Source organism: Molothrus aeneus, chromosome 15 (assembly GCF_037042795.1).
Source record: "Molothrus aeneus isolate 106 chromosome 15, BPBGC_Maene_1.0, whole genome shotgun sequence".
Classification (NCBI taxonomy): Eukaryota; Metazoa; Chordata; class Aves; order Passeriformes; family Icteridae; genus Molothrus; species Molothrus aeneus.
The window spans coordinates 17,240,695-17,263,228 of record NC_089660.1 but is presented as its reverse complement, the minus strand read 5'-3'; the positions used below and the strand labels follow the sequence as shown (position 1 = coordinate 17,263,228).

The following is a 22,534-nucleotide window of genomic DNA, read 5'->3' as shown; positions in this document are numbered from 1 at the left end:
ATTTTTTAAAAGCCCCCAAAATCAGCACTGGCATCTCTCCTATGGCTGCTCCAAGTGCCCACCGCTTCCTCTCCATAAGGACTGGATGTGGCACTCAGTGCTCTGAGCTGGGTGACAAGGTGATGATCAATCACAGGTTGGACTTGATGTTCTCAGAGGTCTTTTCCAGCCTTAATGATTCCATTCTATTCTGTTCTCTCCTTTGAGGCCATTGGATTTTGGAGCACAATCCTTATCCAAAAGCAGACACCAGATGGCTGGAGTCTGCCAAAGGTAACCTGGGAAAAAGGAAGTGTGAAAACACTGTTTTGAAATATTCAGTCACAAGCTTCACCCTTTTTATGGGTTTTCACTTTGATCTGTCAGTCTGGGAGCTGTAAGACAGTTTTGGGATAATAGCATGGGTGGGGAAACCAAGGTATTGGTGACAAAGGAAGAAGCACACAGGTGTTTGTCTCTGCACTCCTGGAGAAGGGAAGGGTGGTGCTGACCCACAGGCTTATGCAGCAGTGTGGGCATGGCAGGTAAGGGCTTCTGGGCTCTCCTGGACCATCTCAGGGACCCTACCCCTGTGCTTTTCCATGTACCTGGAGGTGACATTCCCAGCTTCAGCTGTGTACACACCCGAGCCACAGCACCACACAATCACACAGACGATTTAAAGCAGAGCAAATGAGAAAGTTACCTCTTTCTGTTGCTCTTGGGGCTAAATGACAAGAACAATAGAGTGAGATTTCCCCAGGTGGACTTTTTAATATCCAAAATGTTGTTTTATTTCCAGTCTCCAAAATGCTTGTACAGATGAGCCCATGTCTGGCATCCATCCATGGATGGGTTTGGCCTGGCCTGCTCGTGCTGCTGGTCTGCTAACACAAATCTCTTGCTGGTTTGTTTTACAAACAAAACAGGTTCTTGCACCAAAACAATGTCAGAGAGCCAGATTCTAACTGAGATGCAGCTGTGCAAACCACGAGGGAGGCATTTGTGACTGAGCCCTGTGGGATTCCTCTGCACCTTGGGAGCACAGGCAGAGGGACAAACAGCCAGCACAACCTCACATCTCCCTCTGCAAAGTTGCTTTGATGTCCCTGTCAGAGGAAAGTCCTTACACAAAAATACCTAATAACAAGCAGGTTTAAAAGGAGACAAATTCCTCCTTCTTGCTTTGCAATTTCCTGGTTCTGCAAACTGCTTTCAGCCCCCCCAGCCCCTCTCCCATCCTGGCCGATGCGTAAGCGCGCTCTGGATTATCACAGCATAGGAAATCCACCCCAGGCATTTCCTGCTCCTTGTATCCTGCTTGATAAAGGAAATGGTCTAAGAAAGTTTGGTCTGAGCAGAAGGAGAGAGCAGACCAGAAGAACAATCAGATGTGTTGAGGGCTGGCTGTGCCCCTCCTTTGCTGCACAGAGAAGTTCAGGATGGGGCCATTGCCTTTGTTTTGCAGAGCCTGATCTACACAGAGCACCAGGGCCACAGGAAGCTGGGCAGCTTGCACAGATGCCCTTGAACCAGTTTAAACTGGTGTGAACAAATGCCTTTTTCCGGATTCAGCTGCCCCAGTGGAGGAAATTATCACACCAGCTGCCTGCTGCTGCTGCCTGCCAGCGGTGCCTTCCCGCTGGGAGCATCCCTTATCCACTCTGCTGAAAATGAGCTGGCGTGCTCAGCAAACAGGGACACGATGGATTTTGAAGCAAACCTTGCTCATTGTGTCTCAGAGAGGTGGGAGCAGCTCCCTGCCAGGGCTGCAGGAGCAGGAGAGGGGACAGAAGGACACTGACATGGTGCAGGATGGCCGGGGACAGCTGTCACCTCACTGCTACAGGTGGATCTGTCACATCCCATAAAAAACTCTGCCCAGTGATGAGAATTCACTCTCTTGCTTGCCCAGGTCTGAAAGCAGATTAAACTGCCATAATGGCAACACAGAGCCAGCCTACACTGTGCTGGTAGCAGGGGCACTCTGGGGACCTGCTTTGGAGAGAGAGAAAATTGCCTCAGAGGGTGTGGGCTAGGACAATCCCAGGGTTAGTTGCCAATGTCCCCATATGGTGGCTTGTAAACCTCCCTGGGGGACCATGAGCAAGACATGCAGGGCTATTGGAATTAGAATCCCAGATCACACCAGTGTGGTGCAGAACCACAATGGTGCAGAATGGTTTGGGCTGGAAGGACCTTAAAGGTCATCTTGTTCCACCCCCTGCCATGGCAGGGACACCTTCCATTATCCCAGATTGCTTCAAGCCCTGTCCAACCTGGCCTTGGACAGGGCTTGGAGAGATCTTTCAGAGATCCAGGGGCAGCCACAGTTTGGCTCTAATACAGAAATGCAGGTGCAGAAGGAACATCCCTGTGTGGAAGGTAGAGTACTTGGTGGTGCAGGAGATATCACAAAGTTTATTCTCAAAGCCCAGGTATTTAAAAATGCCTCCTGTTCCATGAACAGAGAGCTTTCTCTTTCCTTTCACTGCCAGCCTGGTTCCAGCCCACACCAAGGGCTGCTTTGTCCTCTGCCTGCTGGTGTCACTCACTGCCAGCAGTGCTGGGGCTCCCAGCCCTGCAGCTCCAGTGGCACTGTCCTGGCTCTGAAGGCACAGCTCCACCCTGCGCTGCTGAGCAGCATCATGGGCAGTGTGCCTGTGCTCCAGGAGTGGGGCAGGGTGAGGCCACACTGTCCTGGCTGGCTGCTGTGCAGACCTGCAGACACAGGCTCAATAGTCCAGAAATCAGGGCTGGAGGAGGAGGCTCTTAATCCTGAAGGGAATGGATGCTTTGTGTGCATATCTGAAAGTACAGAAAAAACAAGGTGTTAATGACACTGGCAAAGGCTGGGCTTGATCATACAGCCACAGAATCACAGAATATCCGGAGTGAGAAGGGACCCTTAAGGATCATCAAGTCCCACTCCTGCACAGATGCCCCAACAATCCCACCCTGTGCCTGAGAGCATTGTCTAAATGCTTCTTGAACTCAGGTTTGTTTGCTGGGGAGCTTGTTCCACTGCTCAACCTCTCTCTGGGTGAAAAACCTTTTCCTGGTATCCAACCTGAACCTCTCCTGACAGAGCTCCAGCCATTCCCTCAGGTCCTGTCCCTGATCCCTGGGACCAGATACTGGAGCCCTGTGCTGCCCCTCAGGAGGACATTGAAAACCACAATGAGCTCTGCCCTCAGTCTCCTCCAGCTGAAGTGGAAGAATGCCCAAGTGCCCTCAGCTGCTCCTCACAAGGCTTCCCGTCCAGACCCTTCCCCATCCTCGTGGCTTCCTTTGGACACTCTCTAATGGTTCAATGCCTTTTTTATACTGTGGTGCCCAAAACTGCCCGCAGGACTGGAGGTGAGGCTGCCCCAGTGCAGAGCAGAACAGGACAATCCCCTCCTGGCCCAGCTGGTGATGCTGGGCCTGGTGTCCCCCAGGACACAGTTGGTCTTTTCAACAGAAGTGATTCTGCAACCCATCATACTATGGGAACAGCTTCTCCAGCTGGACGGGAAAGAACTGAGGAGGAAAAGCGGCGCCTTCCCTTCACACAAAGAACTCCTTTGTGCCGTGGTCCTGTGGGAGCCCTCCTCTGGCAATACAGCCCCACTTTCACAGGGCCACCTGCCCAGGCAGTGCCCCAGCCCCTGGAGCCCTGCTGGCCCTGGTACCTTGCAGCTCCTGCTGCCATGCCTGCAGTCTGTCCCGGGCCTGCCTGTTGCCCATGGCTGCCGACTGCCGGTAGTGCCTCAGCGCCTCCGCCAGGTCTCGCTGCACTCCCAGGCCCTGCTCGTAGCAAACGCCCACGTGGAACCTGCTCTGGGCATCCTGGCACAGCAATCACACAGCAAAGGAAACAGAGACTCTTTAGCACCTTCTTCAGAGTTTACTGCTCTATCTTTGGTCACCTTGCTAAGTTTACTGCTCCATCCCTTAGGCTCTGTCTTCAGTAGTTTAGTCCCCTGGAGAGAAGCATAATGTCTGGCTCTGCTCCTTCCTATCCCTTTCCAATTAAATTCACTGATTTCCCTTCAACACCCAGGGCTGTGGCAGAGTAACAAAGGAGCAGCTGGCTCTGCAGAGCATCCCAGTTGTCTCAGAGGTCAGAGCTGAGGTGTCTTGGGCAGCCGTGACTGCGCCACATCCTGATCCCACCCAAACTCCGAGCACGCCCTGAGACTGCCCTAAGAGAGTTCAAGCCCAAGTCTTGTAAAAACATCACAAATGGCACAGAGGTACTTGCTGCCAAGGGTTGGGAAATTCCCCTTTAACACAAGAGTGCAGCACTCTTCTGCTCAGCCTCACCTCATTCTATTCCAGAAGAAATCTCAGGCAACAGAAATGAAGTAAATGAAGCAAATATGCACTAGAGAAAAAGCACCTGAACCACTCAGACATATGTAACTGCTGGGAACAAACTGGAAAGCAAAGGTTGGCACTGCAGTGAAGCCAAATCCAAACCCATGACATGTTTATGTGTCAGTTGTGCATTTTATCCTTGAGATCCAATGGGAGGCAAAGGGTCTCAGAGAGCAGGAAAGCAGGATGACACTCCTGAAGACATTAAAAAGACTGCACGGACTTGTGGTCACACAGACCTTTCCAGCAACAAAGCCAGCAGCACAGCCTGAAGAGTGTGACTGCCAGAAACATGAGCTAAACAAGGCTTTGGAAAAAAGAAAGGAAGAAAAAGAAAAAAAACCCAAGTAAGTAGCAAGTTTTAATAAAGCCACTAGAAAAGAACATATTGCAAGTGTTGCTGTCTAGGATGTAGCTGGTAGAGGCAAGTGCAAAACTCAGTGAGTGGGTGCTTTGCAAAATGTTGCAAGTCTCAGCTTATGACAAGCAATAAACTCCTTTAGAGATGAGATAAACACGTTGAAGAATTGGCACCTCAGCTGTGACTAGAGACAGGGTTCAATCAGGAGAGCTGCACCACCATCTCTCACAGGATGAACACCTCAGAGCCAAGCCTGCAGTGAGGGGAGAGCCCCAAATTAGCATGGCAGGAGTGACTGACACCCCTGGAAATCTGCAAGTCAGGCCCAGTTCTCCAACAGAACTCTTTATTAGGGGTTTATAGTCTGTGGCTGCATGTAGGAAATCAGGGAGGATAAAAAGTGGGAAACAAAGTAGAACACAGTTCTTGTGTTGGAAAAACACTTGTCAGAGTTCCCAGCTCAGCTCTAGAGAGAACAAGCAGAGAAACGCTGAATCTGTGACTTTTTGTGCTGTTTTCCTTTTTCTGGAGTTGTACTAAACTATGCTGTCCTTGCTTCATCCATGCCAAGAGTTCTTTCAGCCAACTAAACATCAATTCCAACTGCAGGGTAATGGGAAGTGAACCTGTCCATGGAGCCCTTCTCCAAGGAAAATGGGGACATCCCATCCCAGGGAACCCACCATCCATCAGCCTGCCCTCAAGGTGAGCCCCTGAAGCATCCACAGCATCTGCTGAGCAGCAGAGATGGGGAAGGATGCTCAGGGTCTGAAACTCTGGCCAAAACATGCCAGGGGTGCAGCTGAGGACCTGCAGTTACCTGACAGATTTTGTGTTGTTAAGGCATTACCAGTAAATGCCAATCATCTCTTTAATGGGATAACTCAATATGAAATTGTTCAGCATAAAATCTCTGACTCCAGGCTGGAAAAAAGGAGCCAAGGATGAAGCTTAGGAGAGATCTTCAGCAGATTTAGAACTAAATACTGTGTACTGTGATGTCTGAGCTGCTGTGGCAAGTCAGGCCTTGTCCCAGCAGACTGAGAGTGTCTCCATGCTGGAAAGAGGGTGAAAACCCAAGTGGCAAAGTTTACAATGATGTAAAAATGACCATTCAAAATGGTCAAACTTACTATAAAGAATTAATTAAAGATCTCACACACCTAAGGAATGGGCAACAAAATCACAAAGGAAATAGCACTGCCAAATGCAAAGTAGTGCTGATAGGAAGAAATTTGGGTATCACACTGTGATAGTTCCCTGAGACCATCTCATCAGTGCTCAGTGCCAGGCAAAGGGCAAGCAGGGCTAGGAATTATTGGAAGGGAATGCAGAACAAAGCAGAGGAGCTCATTATGTGAGATCCATGGCATACCTCCATCCTGAGTCCACTTTTAGTCCAAGCATCTTAAAATGGTCAAAGGAGAATTAGAAAAATAGACAGAAGACTGACAAGCAAAGTAGAACAGCTTAACTACATGGAGGCACAAACTAAACCAGCACTGCAGCCTGCAAAAGAAATGACTCAGAGAGGACACACTAAAGGGCACCACAACCACAACTATTAGCCAGCAGAAGAGGCAATAGCTGTTCATTATTTTCCATTGCACAAAAGCTGTGGGAACTGCAGTTAAAATGAACAAGTTCTTCAGGAAAAAATAACCCCTGGCCATTACAATGCAGCTGAAAACAAGGGGACAATGGCAAGAAACAGAACTGTGGGATGCAGAAACCTGGCTGCAAGACATGGGATCCACAATTCTGCTCCTCTAAAGGCTGGTGGGGGTTTAGGAGAGTGCTGTCCCCACACTGTGGCACTGCCCTTCAAGAAAGAGAAGCCTGGGCCACTTGGGGAAAGTGCATGCAATAAGATTCTTGGGGATCTAACATGAGCTGTGAAGAGAAACAGCAAGAATGGGGGAAGTCTGAATGGAGATTCAAGTATTTCAGTATGTTAAAGGTGCCTGAATTTAAAAATAAATCCAGAAACAGTCTTTCCATCCTCTCTATAAAAGATGAGAAACAATGGGCCAATTTTGAAGAACAGATTTGAGATAAACACAATGAAGTTCTCCAAGTGATGCAGTAGTGAAAGATTTTGACTGAAGAGGGTGTAGATGCTCCATAATGGGAAAGCTCTACAATGCTGGAAGCTGGATACAGGCACTGGTGCTGTAGGAACTCCTCCAGCCCAACGGGGCTGTCTCTGTAGGGTCTGTGCCCAGGGCTGTCTCCTCTCCAAGAGGCACCAAGGCTCCACTCTGTCCCTTCACACTGGGCAGTAAAATCCTGACATTCACTCCTGTTTCCAAGAAACCCTGAAATCCTCCACCTGCAGATCCCAAGCTGAGGACAATCCCTGGCAGAAGGAAGGATTACTTACCCCACTGTTTGCTGCCTGCAGAAGGTATTTCAAACCTCTCTTCTCCTGAGGCTGCAGCCCCCTCATGTAGAACACTCCAAGATAAGCCTGTGCCTGCAACAAAACCACATTGTCCAGATCAGCCAGGATTTTAATTACTCTGGTTTTTTAACTGATTTTTCAAGCTGCTGGGGTTACTGTGGCAGTGTGGTAAGGACCCTGCCTGTGCAGGGGCTCTTGGGAGAGCCAGGGCTGCCCTAAGAAAAATCAGCATGATTTGGTAAACACAAAGAATTCACATTTGAGAGCCAGAATATAATTTCAAACTCCCTGCAGGAGTCAGAGCCAGAGAATGGTTCCCACTCATGTCCTGTCCCCAAGATGCAGCAGATGCACCCCCTGGTCAGTGAGCTCCAGGAGGCCACAGGCACTGCCAGCCTGGCATTCCTAGGGTGAGATGGCACATGCCTAAAGGCATCTCCTGGAGTGGGAAAGGAGGGCAGGAGACAGATCTGCACAGATGAGTCATCTCAGAAAGTCACAGATACAAAATGAGGATCTGTTCTTACTTCAAGCACTGGAAGTTCCTCCAGTACAGTGACCTGTACTCTTGGAATTGAGAGGAGATGAAAAGTGAGCTGTGTTTTCAAGAACAGGTGAGCTCTCCCAGCCAAAGGTTTAATGTAAGAGCCCCATTGACAACAGCCAACCAACACGTGGCACAGTGACTGTGTCTGCAGGCAGGGCTGTCTCCCAGACACTGTCAGGAATATACACAAAGAATCAGAGAATGGTTTGGCTCATAAGGGACCTTAAAGATCCTCTAGTTCCAACCCCCATGCTGTGAGCAGGGATAAAAACATTGGAAGGCTTTCCCTCTCAGTGCTATCTCAGATGTGGCTCCAACCCTTCAGTCAGGGCTCTCTGACCTATGGACACCAACCTCTGTGATGCCAGCCCCTGCTGCTTGCTCCAGGAGTGCCACAGCCTTGTGATGCCTGTCCCAGGGGCTGCCAGGGCCGTGCTGGAGCAGGTACCTGGCGTAGCGGTACTGGGCCATGGGGTGACGGCTGCTGGCTGCCTGGCAGTAATAAAAACCTGCCTGAGAGAGAGAGAGAGAAAGCCAGCTGATGACTGGCTGAACATGACATGGCTCCCTTCAAGCTTCACCTCTCTGGTAGACCCATCACAAGCTGCATCCCTCCCACAGCAGAACATCAGCTGGGTCAGGTGGGACAGTGAGTACCCCCGAGCCCTGGAACCACCCTGCCCCAGCTGAAGGGGGTGGCACTGGGCCAACCATGACTCAAACCAAGCTGCCTGTGCAGCTCTTCCCAGCTCCAGCAGCTGCTGGCCAGCTTGCACTAGGTGGCAGGCTGGAGTTACAGGAGCCAAAGCAGAGATCTGAGAAGCCCTGGGATGTGCAGTGGTGTCTTAAATACAGCGACATGACAGGTTTCTCCTTGGAACCCCGCTGGGTGCTGGTAGCACAGCCTGTGCACCTGGAGAACCCTCAGAAGCTGTGGGAAAGGGATCTCAGAGCACCTCTCTGAGGGGATTGGTGACACTGAAAGCAGCTCTGCAAAGCTGCAATTTTTATATTTCCAGCATTTTCTACTGAGTCTTCAGAGCCTGGGCTCTCCCAGGCTCCCCAGGGAAAGGGCACAGCCCTGAGGCTGCCAGAGCTCCAGGAGCCTTTGGACAGCACTCCCAGGGATGCACAGGGTGGGATTGTTGGGGTGTCTGTGCAGGGCCAGGAGCTGGATCAGTGATCCCTGGGGGTTCTCTCCAGCTCAGGACATTCCATGACTTTCCCAGCCATGTAAAAGGAAGAAAGCTCCAAGCACCCGGCACAGATCCCTCTCCTGATATGTGCTCCCACCCCCACCCCCAGGCAGGCCCTGGATACCTTCTCCAAGTCCTTTTCTGTGCCCCTGCCGTGCTCGTAGCACAGCCCCACGTTGAACTGGGCTTTGCTGTAGCCCCGATCTGCTGCCAGCTTGAAGCAGGTGAAGGCCACCCGGCAGTGCCCCGCCCTCATGCTCTCGGTCCCTGAGGAAAACACAGCCCAAACCATGGAAAACAGGGAAAAGCACACAGCCACAACCCAGCCTCCAATGCAGCAACCTCCCCCACAGCCACTGGGCCTTCCTTGGCTCACACCAAGTGCTCTGGGCCACTTCCAGCTGGCTCACCAACCCTCCTTCCACAGTTTCAATAAGAAAAATGGCAACACTGCATTTTAGGGATTTTTCTGGGCTCGTGGCAGAGAGGGATCACAGGCTAACACAACGTATGGCTCACACAGAAACAACTTGCTTTTCAGTGCTGCAACTAGTGGTGTATATAGGGCAGGGACTTTTCTTAGCTCATTGCATCTTCCTTCTGCTTTTCTTAGAGTTGCAATCCTGCAATTGCTTTTTCAGCTTGCCAGGAAAACCGTGAGCTCAGACAATAAAAGAAGGATACAAGGATATGACATCTTGTGTTGCAAAAAAGACAGGAGATGGCTTAATTTCCAGCTACAGATGTCAGGACAACAGTGCAGGCTTCAAGCAAGCCTGGATTGAAATATGCTGAGATAAATCAGGTGGCACGATGGGACAAAGGGCAATAAATCTCTCCAAGCACAGTTAAAATTGCTGAAAGGAGGCTTCAGTTTGGGTATTTGCCATCCCTGCCTTCTCACAAGACCTGCAACCATTTGGAGGTCCTCCAAAATGAGAAACCTGTGGTTTAAGGGCAAAACAAAACCAACTCCACATTACCAAGGATATTCAATGCAATGGAAATATCAATTCGGAAAATCTGCTGCAATTGGAAAGCGGCTTCCTCTAAATGCCCTCGCTGAGCTGGGTCACCCTGAGGAGTCAGAGAAAAAAGCTATTAAAGAGAGCTAAATCATATCAACCCTAGAGGAGATGCTGGCTTGGAAACCAAGCAGTGAGACCTGTTTGTATGGTAGTTCAGTCATCAGGAGGGTGAGGTCATGTGTACACAGAAAACCCTCCCTGTCCTACACAGCCACCTCGCTGGGGAAGCTGCCTGGACACTGCTCCCCTGCCCCTGGCCAGGGAGCTTGGTGCAGCCTCTCAGGCACCAGCAGGCTTTCAGAATTCAGCAAATACCTCATCCTACTCAGCAGTCTGTAGCTCCTCTGGAGGGGCAGCGCAGGGACAGCTCTGAGCTCTGCTCTGGGACAGGGACAGCACCCAGGAACAGCTGGGGCTGGGCCAGGGCAGGGCCAGGCTGGATTTTGGGAGAAGCTTCTCCCCTCAGAGGGTGCTGGCACTGCCCAGGCTTTCCAGGGAATGGGCACAGCCCTGAGGCTGCCAGAGCTCCAGGAGCCTTTGGACAGCACTGCCAGGGATTGTTGGGGTGCCTGGGCAGGGCTGGGACTGATGATCCTCATGGATCCCTTCCAAATCAGGATATTCCACGATTCTAAGATAACTCCCCCCTCCAAAAATAACATTAGCCCTTGTTCCCTCTGCCACACTGTGCCCAGAGCAGAGTCCCAGCCAAAACACCCTCACACCTTCCCTTTACCCAGCTCCAGCTGAGCTGCCCCCTCAGCTGCACTGAGCACTGCCCAGTGCTGCTGAAACCCTGCAGGGCACAGCAAATCCTTTTCTCCTAGGCAATGAACAGCCTGGGACATGGGAGGAGGCTCAGCCCAGCTCCACACCCCTGTGACATCGAGTGGCAGCAGAGCTCAGTGCACTCAGGGAATCTGGAAAATGCCCCTTGGCTCAGGGCTACTCCCACGGGGCCAAGACAGGTCCAAGGGCCCTGAGCTGCTCCATGACCCAGCTGCAGGCTCTTCCTCCAGCCCTGCACAAGGGGCACCTCCCAGCATGGAGAGATCCATGCTCACCCCCTCAGCAGATCAAACAAATTCCTGCTTGGAGCCTTTTGCAGGAACTCACTCTGCTAAAAGCTGAATTTACCTCACTCTGCTCACAATGTCCTTGAGCGATTGCTCAGCCGAGTGATTATCTTAAAAAAGGAATTATTTGCATCTAAGATGTGAATTGCAAAAAATTGGCAGGTTTAATCACAACAAGAACAATAATATAATTTATGGCCTTGTGACTCTCGAGCTGATGCACTCTCTTCAAGCCCCAAGTGCTTCCCTCTTTACCAGACAAGAGCCAGCCCTGATTTGCAGCATTTGGAGTGACACCACCTTCCCCAGTCATGGGTTGTCTGGTAAACACCAAAATAGCAACAGCATGTAATCACCTAGTGAAAGATTGCATCAAAATGCATATACACAGCAACACACTGGTGCTGCTGAATTTATTTTTTTGTTTGGTTGCTTGGTTTGGTGTTTCTCACCATTTTCTTTCAGTGTTTCCCTGCCAGCAGCCCTGTTAGAGATATATCAAAGGATGGGGATGGCAGGCTGTAAATCCTGGAATTTTCTGGCTATAGCAGAAGTCAGTATATCCCATCTCCCTTTTTTTCCCAGTCTTGTGTGTGAGTGTTGCTCAGGCTGTGCTCAGGGTAGATCTGGGATGTGTTCCTGCAAGGAAGGTGCAGACACAGGGGGTTGAAAATGAAACCTTACCTTTGCACTATGGAGAACTGGCCCCACCCTGGAGCTCACAGGGATTTGGAACTCCCCTGCATTAAAAAAAATCCAACAAAAAAGCAAAGTTTAGCAATGCTGCATCTCTGCCTTTTCTCATCCTCTCTATTCCATAACTCTTTCCTAAAGGTCTGATCTCCCATTCAGTCAGGGACATCAGAAACAGAAGGAATCCCAACCAATCTGACCTTTGGAGCAAAAGCAAGCTCTGGAATCCAGCCCTGTGGCTGCAGCTCCTCCAGAAAGGCCCCTGGTTTTGATCTGAAGACACCAAAAGTAGAGAATCTTCTGCTTTTCCTAAATGTTCCAGTAACTTCCAGTAACTCACTGCTTTAAACCCCTGTGCTTCATTTCAAATTAAAGTACTCCTACTATTGGTTTCTGCTTCCAGGCACTGGCTCTTCTAGGTTTTTTCTTCTTTACTAAAAAGCCAATTTCTCCTTTTGAAAGTCCTGACACGACTAATCAGCCCCTCTTGATTCCTGTCTGTGATTCTAAAAAGACTGCACCATTCACATCTTTCAACTGCAGCACTTTTCTGCCAGCCTTGGTTAATTTTATGACTTTTTGCTAATATTCCTGAACTTCCAACGGGGTTACTGAGGTGCAGCCCCTCTCAGCAGTGTCACAGGAGGGGTGACATTGCCTCCTCCTGCCCAGTTTGCGTGGATCAGAACTGCTGCAGCTCCCAGCTCACCCAGGGCGTCACACCCAAGCCTCAGCTGAGGTGCTGCCTCCCCATGTCCTTCTCCAGGTCATTTCCCTGCAGGGGACAGCCCTGCTCCTGTGCCAGGGGGTGATCAGCCCTCTCAGGCACCCTGGGACAGCCACGAGCTCAGCACTTTGTCCCCAGCTCCAATGAGAATGATCTGACAGAGCATCTCCAGCCCGAGCTGAGCCACCTTGCTGGGTGCAGGACTGTGCTGGCAGTGGTCACAGTGGCATCACTCCTGCCAAGAGAACAATGACCTCCACAAAGAGGACACAGCCAAGGATTCAAGGATTTTTAACCTGGGTCACCACAAGCAGCTGGATCCCACAGGACATTGAACTCCAGGTGCTGGAGCCTGGACCACTTTGAGCCAGAGCTGTGCCCTCCCTGTGCCTCCCTCTCAAGCTGTGTGAGAGCCAACACAAGTGAAACAAAATGTCCTTTTAGGGCCTGATTCCTGGACTCCTGGGGCTGTTTGGCTCCAGGAGCAGCAGCAATGAGGTGTGCAGCAGGCAGGAGTGCTCCTTGCAGTGCCTGTGCTGTACAGCATGCAGGGAGCCATGGCCTGTGTGCCAGCTGCAGCCTCATTATTCCCAGACAAACAATTCCCCCCTGGCTGTATTCAAATGTGTGTTATCTGAACAGGCCCCACTCACCCAACAAGCAACATCACTGTGGCAAACATGACTTCTACGCAGCATTCCACCTAAAGTAGTATAATCTGTGAATTTATTAGTTGTGCTTTCTGTTTCTTTGCAGAGCAGGCATCAAATTATCTGATATTTCTCACTGTAAGGCTCTACCGTGTATCTCCCTTGTGATGTAATTTGGGTTTTTGCCACACAAACAACTGCAAATCCCATGGAAAAAAAATGGTCTGTATTAAGAATTCTCCCACTACTTGTTTAAACAGCATTAGTACATCCACACTTTAAAGAAACTGTACATTTTGCATGGGTGTCAACTCCTAAATCAGACACTCCTTGTTTACTGTGAAAATGTTGTAATTTGGACAAACCACTGAACCATGGAAAATAAACAGCCACTAATTCTGAATTCTGTCAGCCTGCAGAAGCACCTTGTGCCCCTCTACCACGGGAAACCCCTCCTCACTCAAATCTCCACAGATCAGGGTTACCAATTCCACAGAACATCTGGAAAAAAGCACAGGAACCAACCTATCCTGACACCCAGCCCCAGTCCTAAAGGATCAGAGAGTCCCAGGATGGTTTGGGCTGGAAGGGAACTTAAAACTCAGCCAGTACCACCCCTGCCACGGCAGGAACACCTCCCACCATCCCAGACTGCTCCAAACCCTGTCCAACCTGGCTCTGGACACTTCCAGAGACCCAGGGGCAGCCACAGCTGCTCTGGGGGACCTGAATTCCCTCAGAATCACCTTTGAGGCTGGGCAAGCTAAATTATTCTTCAGGTTATGTTTAAAAGATGGGAATATCACAGCTGGAATTTTCTGTGCAACTTTATTTGTACTTCTTCAAACCCATGCTATGATGCAACATGACTGCACATTCTTTTTTCCATGCAGTCTTGCAGCTTTCAGTGTTCTGGATGCCCAATGCTCACATCTTCAGCAGTTCATAAATATTTTTATCTCTCTTCACTGTTCATCCTGGACTAATCAAGTGTTGCTCACAGCTAGCTCCAAATGAGGAATTAATAATCTTCTCCTAGACAGCCTAGATTGCTCATCCCAAAACATCCAGGAGAACGAAGTCACAACAAGAGCTGGCCAAAATCCAGCATTTCTGCCTCATGGAAAATTTCACTGTTTCCAATTGGTTTCATTGTGCTTTGAAATGAAAACACACTTTTCCAATGTCTGTAATCTCAGAATTGAAATAACGAATTTTACAGTTCTGCCAGGGGTAAAATACAACTCCCCAGGGCATCATTCAGCTGCTGTAACACTGAGACTGGCTGTAATCACCTGCTTGCTCACTCTGTGCCTTTAACTCCCAGCAAAAAGCCTCTGAGTGAGGCAGAAATTGCATAGAAAAACATAAGATGTGAACACAGAGCCGAGGACTTGCTGGTAGCAAGATCTAGAATGCTACTTAAAGCAAGTTTTAAGTTAATTTCCTGAAGTTTTCTTTTTAAACAAAGGAATAGATTTTGTTCCTATTGTGCTCCAATAAAATTGGAGTGGCTCTTGTGGAAAGCTGAGATGTTGGGACCCATCCCACAGATTTCTGCCACAACAACAGCAGATTGTCACTGCACAGGGCCACCAGCACCAGCAAGTGTGGAAATGAACTGAAACACCCAGAGAAAGGGGAAGGACATGGAATTCTCTCCAGAAGATCCCTTGCCATTGCTGGCAGCAGCCAGGGTACATTCTGCTGCACTCTGAGTTCTGCTCTCTCATGGCAAGGCTTTGCTACCAGATTCCCCTGCATCATCTGCCAGGCGTCTGTCCTTCCCCTCCTTCTGCTCTCCCCAGCTTCCTGCTGCATCCTCATTTTGCCAGCCTCACCCTTTTTCAGTAGCTAAACACCAGGGAAAAAAAATCCTGTACCTCAGGCAGGTTTTTCTGTAGAAAGCAAAATGTAGTGAAAGAAAGGCATCATCAAGCTTCACTTTCCATGGAAAGATTCCCAGGACTTCTCACATGACAAAACCCTGCATTTTTTCAGGCTCTTCAGTGCAGATTACCAAATCTCTTCCCTCTGACTTTTCTCCATAAATTCCCACAAAATGGAGGCACAACAAAATGTGGAATGTAACCCGAGGACTTATGTACGGAGCAAAATCAAATTATTCCTGACATATATTATCTCTGACAAGTGACAGTTGGAGATGCTTGGGCAGAAAGGGTGAGGAGCAGGGATTATGAAGTCACGCTCTCCCTGGCAGAACTTTCCAGCAATCAGCTGTTCTGTGATCTGAGCAGGAGGCTTGGCTGGACCAATTAAGTCTCATTTCAATGTGTAATTTTACCTAATCACTTCTTGGAACCCACTTGTATTTCTGGCCCGTAGCAGCGAGTTCCACAATTTACCTGGGCACTGGCCAAACACAAAATGCCTTTTGCTCTTTTCCAAACTTGCCACCTGACCCTTCTGTGCTGCCTTTTAATATCAGCATTATGAAAAAGCCTGTCCCTATTCACTTTCTCTCAACACTTTTGGTTTCACAGAGCACCAGCACATTCTCTGCCACTTCTTTTTTTTAAGCTGAAGAGTCAGTCTGTGTTTGGATGTAATTGTCTGTCATCTTTTCTCTGCAGTTTTGTCCCTGTTTTTCAGGCACTGTCTTTTCCTTAAGTGCTCAAGACATGGCTGCATCCCAGACTCACATGAACCCACAGCACTGCCTTGTCCTCAGCTCCTTCCTTCACCATAATTAACATTTAATTGGCCTCACTGCTGCCGAGCACTGACTTAACCTTATCAAAAGCACATCCACAGTGACTTTAAATGTTCCCTCTGCAAGACAATTATTAATTTGACACTCCTCACTCTGTGTGTGTATTTACAGCCACACTCCCCTGTGCACACTTGTTTAACTCACCTGGGGATTACCCTGGCTTTGGTTCTGTGCAACCTTTGCCTGTGACTTTCAGATTTGCCTGTCCTGAAGAATTTTGTACCATTTGCTGCTTCTGCTGCCTTGTTCATCGCCTCTTTTTTCCAAATCACTGCTGACTGTGCTGAGCAGAACAGGTTTAACAAAGGACAGGGGAATCCTACAGTAATGGCTCTCCACTGTGAAAACTTTCTTGTGCTTTAAGGCGTTACCAGCCCAAGTGTAACCCCTCCATGTTCCCTCATACCAGCTTTAATTCTTTAGATAGCTTTGGTTTAGGTCCTGTCTGGATCATTTTCAGAAAGCTAAAAGCTGGATTATCTTGCTCCACATGCCTGTTGACTTCTCCAAAGAAGTCTTAATAGATTTACAACTCTCTCAAGTCTCTGCAAGGGAGCAAGCTGGCCTGAGAAATGGCTTCCTAAATCCTTCCAAGACCTTTGATACAGCCCACTCATCCCGGCATCTGACACCTCTATCCTGTAACAGAGTTTCTATCAAATTAGAATCACCTTTTTTGCAGTTCTGTGCCTTAAACTAACAGCCACCCACCCCTTTTTAAAAGCCAAGCTGTGCAATCTGTGAGTGCTCATTCCCCTGGCCACAGAGCAGGTTTGAGCATGGGATTACAGATTGTCCTCGGAGGCTCAGTGATCTCCCAGCTTCTGAAGAACATCTGAACAAAGACCACGTGGCCTTAGTGACTTGTCACTGTTCAATTTATCAGTTTGCCCAAAAGCTCTTCCTGTTGACTCTCAGTAGGAGCTGTTTGTCAGACACACAGGCACTCCAGGATGTTCAGCTGTGCCAACTGCAGGCACTGCTGTCTCCACTTCTTCCCACCACTCCTCCCAGAGGTCCATGTCCAGTCACCTGCCAGTGCTGGAGTGCTTCTTAATATGCTCCAGGCTAAAGCAGATGGGTTAAACAGTCTAATTGGCAGTTTAGGTAAATTAACCTGGCTGTTTTCCTGGAGTTAATTAGGAGACATGGAAACAAAATGCTCCATTTGCCAACTGATGGGAATGGTAACCTCTGGCAGGAGAAGGTTTGATAAGCAGTGATGGGCAGTAGCTGAAATCAGCACCGAAGGAAGCCAAAATTCTGAAAGCAAGCAGAAAATGGGAAACAGCTCCAACCTTTTCTGCAGCACCTTCATTATTTAAATTCTTCCCTGTGAGGGTGCTGAGTCTCTGGCACAGAGAAGCTGTGGCTGCCCCTGGATCCATGGAAGTGTCCAAGGCCAGGCTGGACAGGGCTTGAAACAGCCTGGGATAATGAAAGGTGTCTCTGCCCATGGCAGGGAACAAGAAGAGCTTTCAGGTCTCTTTTAACCCAAACCAGTCTGTGATCCTGTGATTTAGCCAACATCTGTGGTTGGTTTCCTGATGTGCCTCTTCTACACCACTACTGAATGTTGTCCCCTTGCCACCTGTTCCAGCAGGCTTCCTGCTTCCAACAGCCTTCCTGAGGCCATTATCAATGTTTCTATATCTAGAGAGCTGTAGGCCTCATCTGATCTTCCTTGGTGTGACTTTAAATTCTCTATGTAGGACACGCTTTCCTGGGCGAGACTTCAATTTTGTTGGAGTCTATCTTTCTATTTTTATAAAACTCATTTTAATAATGTCTTTGATACCTCCTTCCACTGTCTTATCTATGGCATAAGAGCTCAGAAATGCAACCTCATCTTGCAGGAAGAGAATAATTCCTCCAGTTTCACACCATGTACGCCACTCTCCCAGATCAATGGCGCAGCATCCTCCTGAATCCTTCTGGCTGCAAACATCTGTCCACAGTAAAAGAACAGGACTGGATGCTGCAATCAGTCTGCTAAGGCAGAGCACTGTTGGGAAAGCTGTTGTCACCTGCAGTTACAGCACAGCCTTGTCTCTGCCTTCAGGAGGTTTTTTCCTCCTGTCTCTGGACTCTGATTCATCTCTCTAAAATTTGCCTTTCCACTCTCACCTGCCTCCTGTAATGTCGATAAATGACTACACACTCCTTGGCTCCGAGCTTGCCTTGGAGGAGCTCCCAGGTCCCTCTGCCAAGAGTATCCTGTCCCGCAGCACATGGCACATACCTGCTTCTGCCCAGGGCTGCCTCTCTCCTTGCCCCGAGGGGATGCCTGAGGATGAATTCTCTGCTACAGCCTCTGGACTTGCTTTCTGCAGGATCTGGGAGCCCAGCTGCTCGCCAGGACCGCTGGTTGAGGCTTCAGTCACCACTGTAACACAGAGCACAGTGTCTGCTCCAGGTGACAACACCGGGCTGTGCATGTACTCAGTGTCCTCTGACCACACAGACAAGCAGGAGGAAAGTTCGTGCAGCAGAATCCAGAACGGAAAACAAAGGTAAGGGCACATAGATTGGGATTACACCAAACCATTAAAAGAATCAGAGATTCTCCTGACACTCTCCCCAGGGCCCGAGAGCGGCCCTCAGCCTCTCCCAGCCTCACCGAGCACAGCCCGAGGCAGGAATCCCAGCCCGAGGCAGGAATCCCAGCCCGAGGCAGGAATCCCATCCGGCCGCCCCCCGCCGCCCTCCCGGGCCCAGCCGCTGACCTGCGGGCTGGGGAGGCAGCGAGGAGCGCCAGGGAGGCCTTCGCTCTGTCCGGGCGTCCTGCAGCGAGCGGAGGCCCGCGATCTGCCGGAGCAGCTGCAGCAGCAGCGCGCCCACAGCTCCCTGCGGAGAGCGGACACGGTCAGGGAACTGCCCTGCTGCTTCTCCCGCTCCCGCCCGGCCCCTTCCTCCCGGCTCTGCTCGGGGATCCCCCGAGGTGTCCCCGCGCTGCTCCTCACCCAGGTGACGGCCTCCCGCACGGAGTAGCGGGGCACCAGGCCGGGCAGCGGCTGCCGCCGTCCTCCTCGCTCCGGGCCATCCTGACACGCGGGCGCCCTGCAACAACCGCACACACACGGGCGCCGTGAGGCCGCGCCGCGCCGCCGGCCCCGGGGCGGGGGACCCCCGAGCCGCACTCACCGCTCGGGGCTGCGGCCGCGGCCGCCGCCCAGCCCGGGGACACAGGCGGGGCGGGCGGGGGTGGGCGCGCAGCGGCCCCGGCCCAGAAGCAGCAGCAGCCGCCACATCCCGCCCGCCCTGCCGGAACGCGCGGGCCACAGAGACGGGCGGGCGGCCGGGCAGGGCGGGCCGGGGCTGCGGGCACGGCGGGCACGCAGGGGACAGAGGGAACACGGGCGGCTACGGGGAGGGCGGGCGGAGCGGCAGCATCGCCGCGGAGAGGGGATACAGCGGCACGGACAGCACGCAGCGAGGACAGAGCGGCGGCAGCGCCATAGAGCGCGGGTAGAGCGGCCCCGGCGCCATGGAGCGCGCACAGAGCGCCGCCCGGCCGGGAGGTCCCGTGTGGGCGCTGAGGGCGCGGGGGCTGCCGCTCCGCAAAATGGGGAATGTGTAAAACATTTCTGAAGAAAATGTGTTCACCGGGGTTTGATCTCTGTGTGCTTTGCAGCCTAATCAGCAAGAAGGGTGACTGCGTCCGTGAAACAGCAGCTCGCGAGCGCTAAGTGATGTCCAGGTGTTCCAAAGACCGATTACTTGGTAGGGTCACCTTGCAAATGACGCTGACATTTCAAGAGTCAGACATAGTTAACAATTTGTCCAGAGTGTAACACGGAATGAGAAGGGGGTTATGGAACAGGGTGCTGCCTTTTTGTTGCAGAATGCGGAATAAATTAAAATTAAGGAAGGATGTTCTTTGGTGCTTGATCTTTGTACGCTTTCAAGCCGTATCAACAAGCAAGGAGATTTAATCCCTGGAACAAATAGCACCTAACAAGCTCTAAGTGATGTCCAAGTGTTAGAAGGACAAATTACTTGGAGTTGCCTTGCTAAGGTTTAGGGCTGGACACATTTCAATGACCTCAGACCCCAGGGAGGTTGAGGAAGCTTGTAAAGAAGGATGTACCACTGATGGTGGACACAAGGCAGAATTTATAGACACAAGGACATTTGGCAGAACCCACAAGATAAGGAAGATTGTGATAAAGCCAACTCAGCAGCTGGGCTGAAGTCAGCTCCGATTGGGTAGAAGGTAATTCCAGCAGGGGCAGGTCACAACCACTGACCCATGGCCCAAGAAACAACTGACCCAAAAGAGGAGAAAGACTGAGCCTGGGACTAATTAGCATGAGAAGCGAGAGACTCATTAACCAATAGAAGATAGAATACTAATTAGTAGGAGAACTAGGTGACATGTAGCCAGTGAACACTGATGCCTTTGTTTGCTAAAATGTAAACTAAATAAATCAAATGCCTCGGCTCCGTGTGGATCAGCCTCTTGCACAGAGGACAGAACCTGTTTTAGGCTATCAGGGGAGTCCCTGGGGATCTGCTGTTGCGTGGGGTGGGGGTAACTCCTTCCAGGAGAGCATGGGTAGGGACACACCCCAGGCTTGTCATACCCAGGTTGTTCCTGCAGCTTTGGGGTGTGAGTGAGTGCTCCCTGAGCCCTGGGGGTGACAAAATATAGGAACCACCTCAATAGTGGGGAGTGCTGAAGGATTCCTGTTACTGTACTATAAACTGGATTGTTTTAACCCCAGGGAGAGGGGGAGGGAAGGGGTAGGGAGCCACCAACCAGGTAAGGGGGGGAAGTCTCAGGGGACAAATGACACCTGGATGGCCCAATGTCCCCAGGGCTGAGAGGCATCTTTTGAACTTCGCCAATCACACAACGCCCTTGCTGGCACACCGAGATTGAGGGACAGCTCTCAGCAGGAGGCAGGGGAGGGGAAGGGAGAGGGTGTTGGCACACCTGGGAAAGAACCAGGATAATGGAGACAGGCTATTACATCACGGCACAACACTGGATAAAGTGCCTTTTCCTTACCCAGAGCTGCACCCAACAGAGACCATACCATGCCAGCCTGAGAAAAAACCAGCTTCATGTCCTCCTCACCCTGGGTTTCCACCAGGAGTAAGAATATTGCCCTGCTCATTCCAGCTAAACACTTTCATTTATTTATTTGTTCCATAGGCACAGAAATTCTTGGTCATTCCAGCTTGGTCCCTCTTTCTGGAATGTGATGTTTTCTGTGCTGGTAATTCCTGTTATGGGCTCAGAATTCTTGTTCAGTATTAGCTGTGGTTTATGCTTGAATGGCTGCAGGTTTAATTCCAACTGTGGAAGATCCCTAATTGCTCTCCTTCATCAACCTAAACACTTGCTGTAAATTACCAAATTTCTCTTGGTGTTCCACAGCCTTTTTTTTTTTTTTTTGGTAGTGTCATATGGGACACAAATCCTTTATCCTTTTCACCCCAGATTTGGCTTAATAGTGTAATTACAAAGTCATTCAGTTGCCTGTTTCACTAAATGTGTCTGTAATTGTCTCATGTTAGTAGACTGGTGTTTGCTAAGCTACTACAGTTTGTTTGGGGATGAAAATTACATGCAAAATAGAAATATCAGCATCTCCACTCTATAATCTTGCCTTAATTTTCTTGCTCATCAGGTTGATACCACTAATTAATGCTCCAAAAACTGAACCTGCATTTGTTGGTATTGGTTCATCCACAATCTTCTCAGCTGATCACTGAATTTTTAATGCTTTGGTCCTGGTTTCCTTTCAAGTTCCCAGCCAGGTGGTGAGGGATACTCTGATTTTCTGTGCCTGGCAAGGCATGAGCAGAGCTGCTCTGTTTGGACTCCTGTTGTGGGGATTCCACAGGAGCTGCAGTGTTCATGGTGCAGTTGTGGGTTGGTGTCTGACCCTGGAGAAGGAAAATCACCAGCTGAAGGTCAGGGGATAAAGGTGAGGGGATGCTGAGGGATGAGGAAGCAGCTCTGCAGGGAAGGAGCAAGGAGGAGCCAAGGAGGCCAGTGGGATCCTGGGGTGCTTTTCCAGCAGGTCAGGCAGGGATCCTGCCCCTGTGCCCAGCCCTGGGGACACCTCTGGGGTGATCCTGCCCCTGTGCCCAGCCCTGGGGACACCTCTGGGTGATCCTGCCCCTGTGCCCAGCCCTGGGGACACCTCTGGCTGCTGTGTCCAGCTCTGGATCCTCAGCACAGCAGGGACAGGAGCTCCTGGAGCTGAGCAAAGGCCTGGAGTCAGTGTCCAGGAAAGGCTGAGGGAGCTGGGGCTGCTCAGCTGGAGAGGAGCCCAGGGAGAGAGAGGGGCCTCAGCCCTGGCTGTTCCTGGATGTTGTTGGGTGTCCTTGTCTGTCCCTGGGTGTCCCTGAGTGTCCCTGAGTGTCCCTGTGTGTCCCTGTCTGTCCCAGTCTGTCCCTGTGTCCCCAGTCTGTCCCTGTGTCCCAGTCTGTCCCTGTGTCCCCAGTCTGTCCCTGTGTCCCCAGTCTGTCCCAGTCTGTCCCTGTGTCCCCAGTCTGTCCGTGTGTCCCCAGTCTGTCCCTGTGTCCCCAGTCTGTCCCAGTCTGTCCCAGTCTGTCCCTGTGTCCCCAGTCTGTCCGTGTGTCCCCAGTCTGTCCCTGTGTCCCCAGTCTGTCCCAGTCTATCCCTGTGTTCCAGTCTGTCCCTGTGTCCCCAGTCTGTCCCAGTCTGTCCCAGTCTGTCCCTGTGTCCCCAGTCTGTCCCTGTGTGCAGGGCTCAGGGCAGCCCCAGGCTCTGCTCCAGGCCCAGCCATGGCCCCAGAG

General features: G+C 50.7%; 1 protein-coding gene across 1 annotated transcript; it reads right to left on the bottom strand.

Annotated features, from left to right (window-relative positions):
- Positions 1-728: 728 nt before the first annotated feature.
- Positions 729-19,008, bottom strand: DELE1 (DAP3 binding cell death enhancer 1). The gene is made up of 11 exons (XM_066560306.1): positions 18,902-19,008; positions 18,721-18,817; positions 18,484-18,604; positions 18,000-18,143; positions 11,638-11,693; positions 9,833-9,926; positions 8,974-9,116; positions 8,008-8,166; positions 7,086-7,178; positions 3,654-3,810; positions 729-2,787 (listed from the first exon to the last, which is right to left on the bottom strand). The coding sequence occupies exons 1-11, from the start codon at positions 19,006-19,008 to the stop codon at positions 2,531-2,533; spliced, it is 1,428 nt and encodes a 475-aa protein (XP_066416403.1). The 3' UTR covers positions 729-2,530.
- Between the last annotated feature and the right edge of the window lie 3,526 nt (positions 19,009-22,534).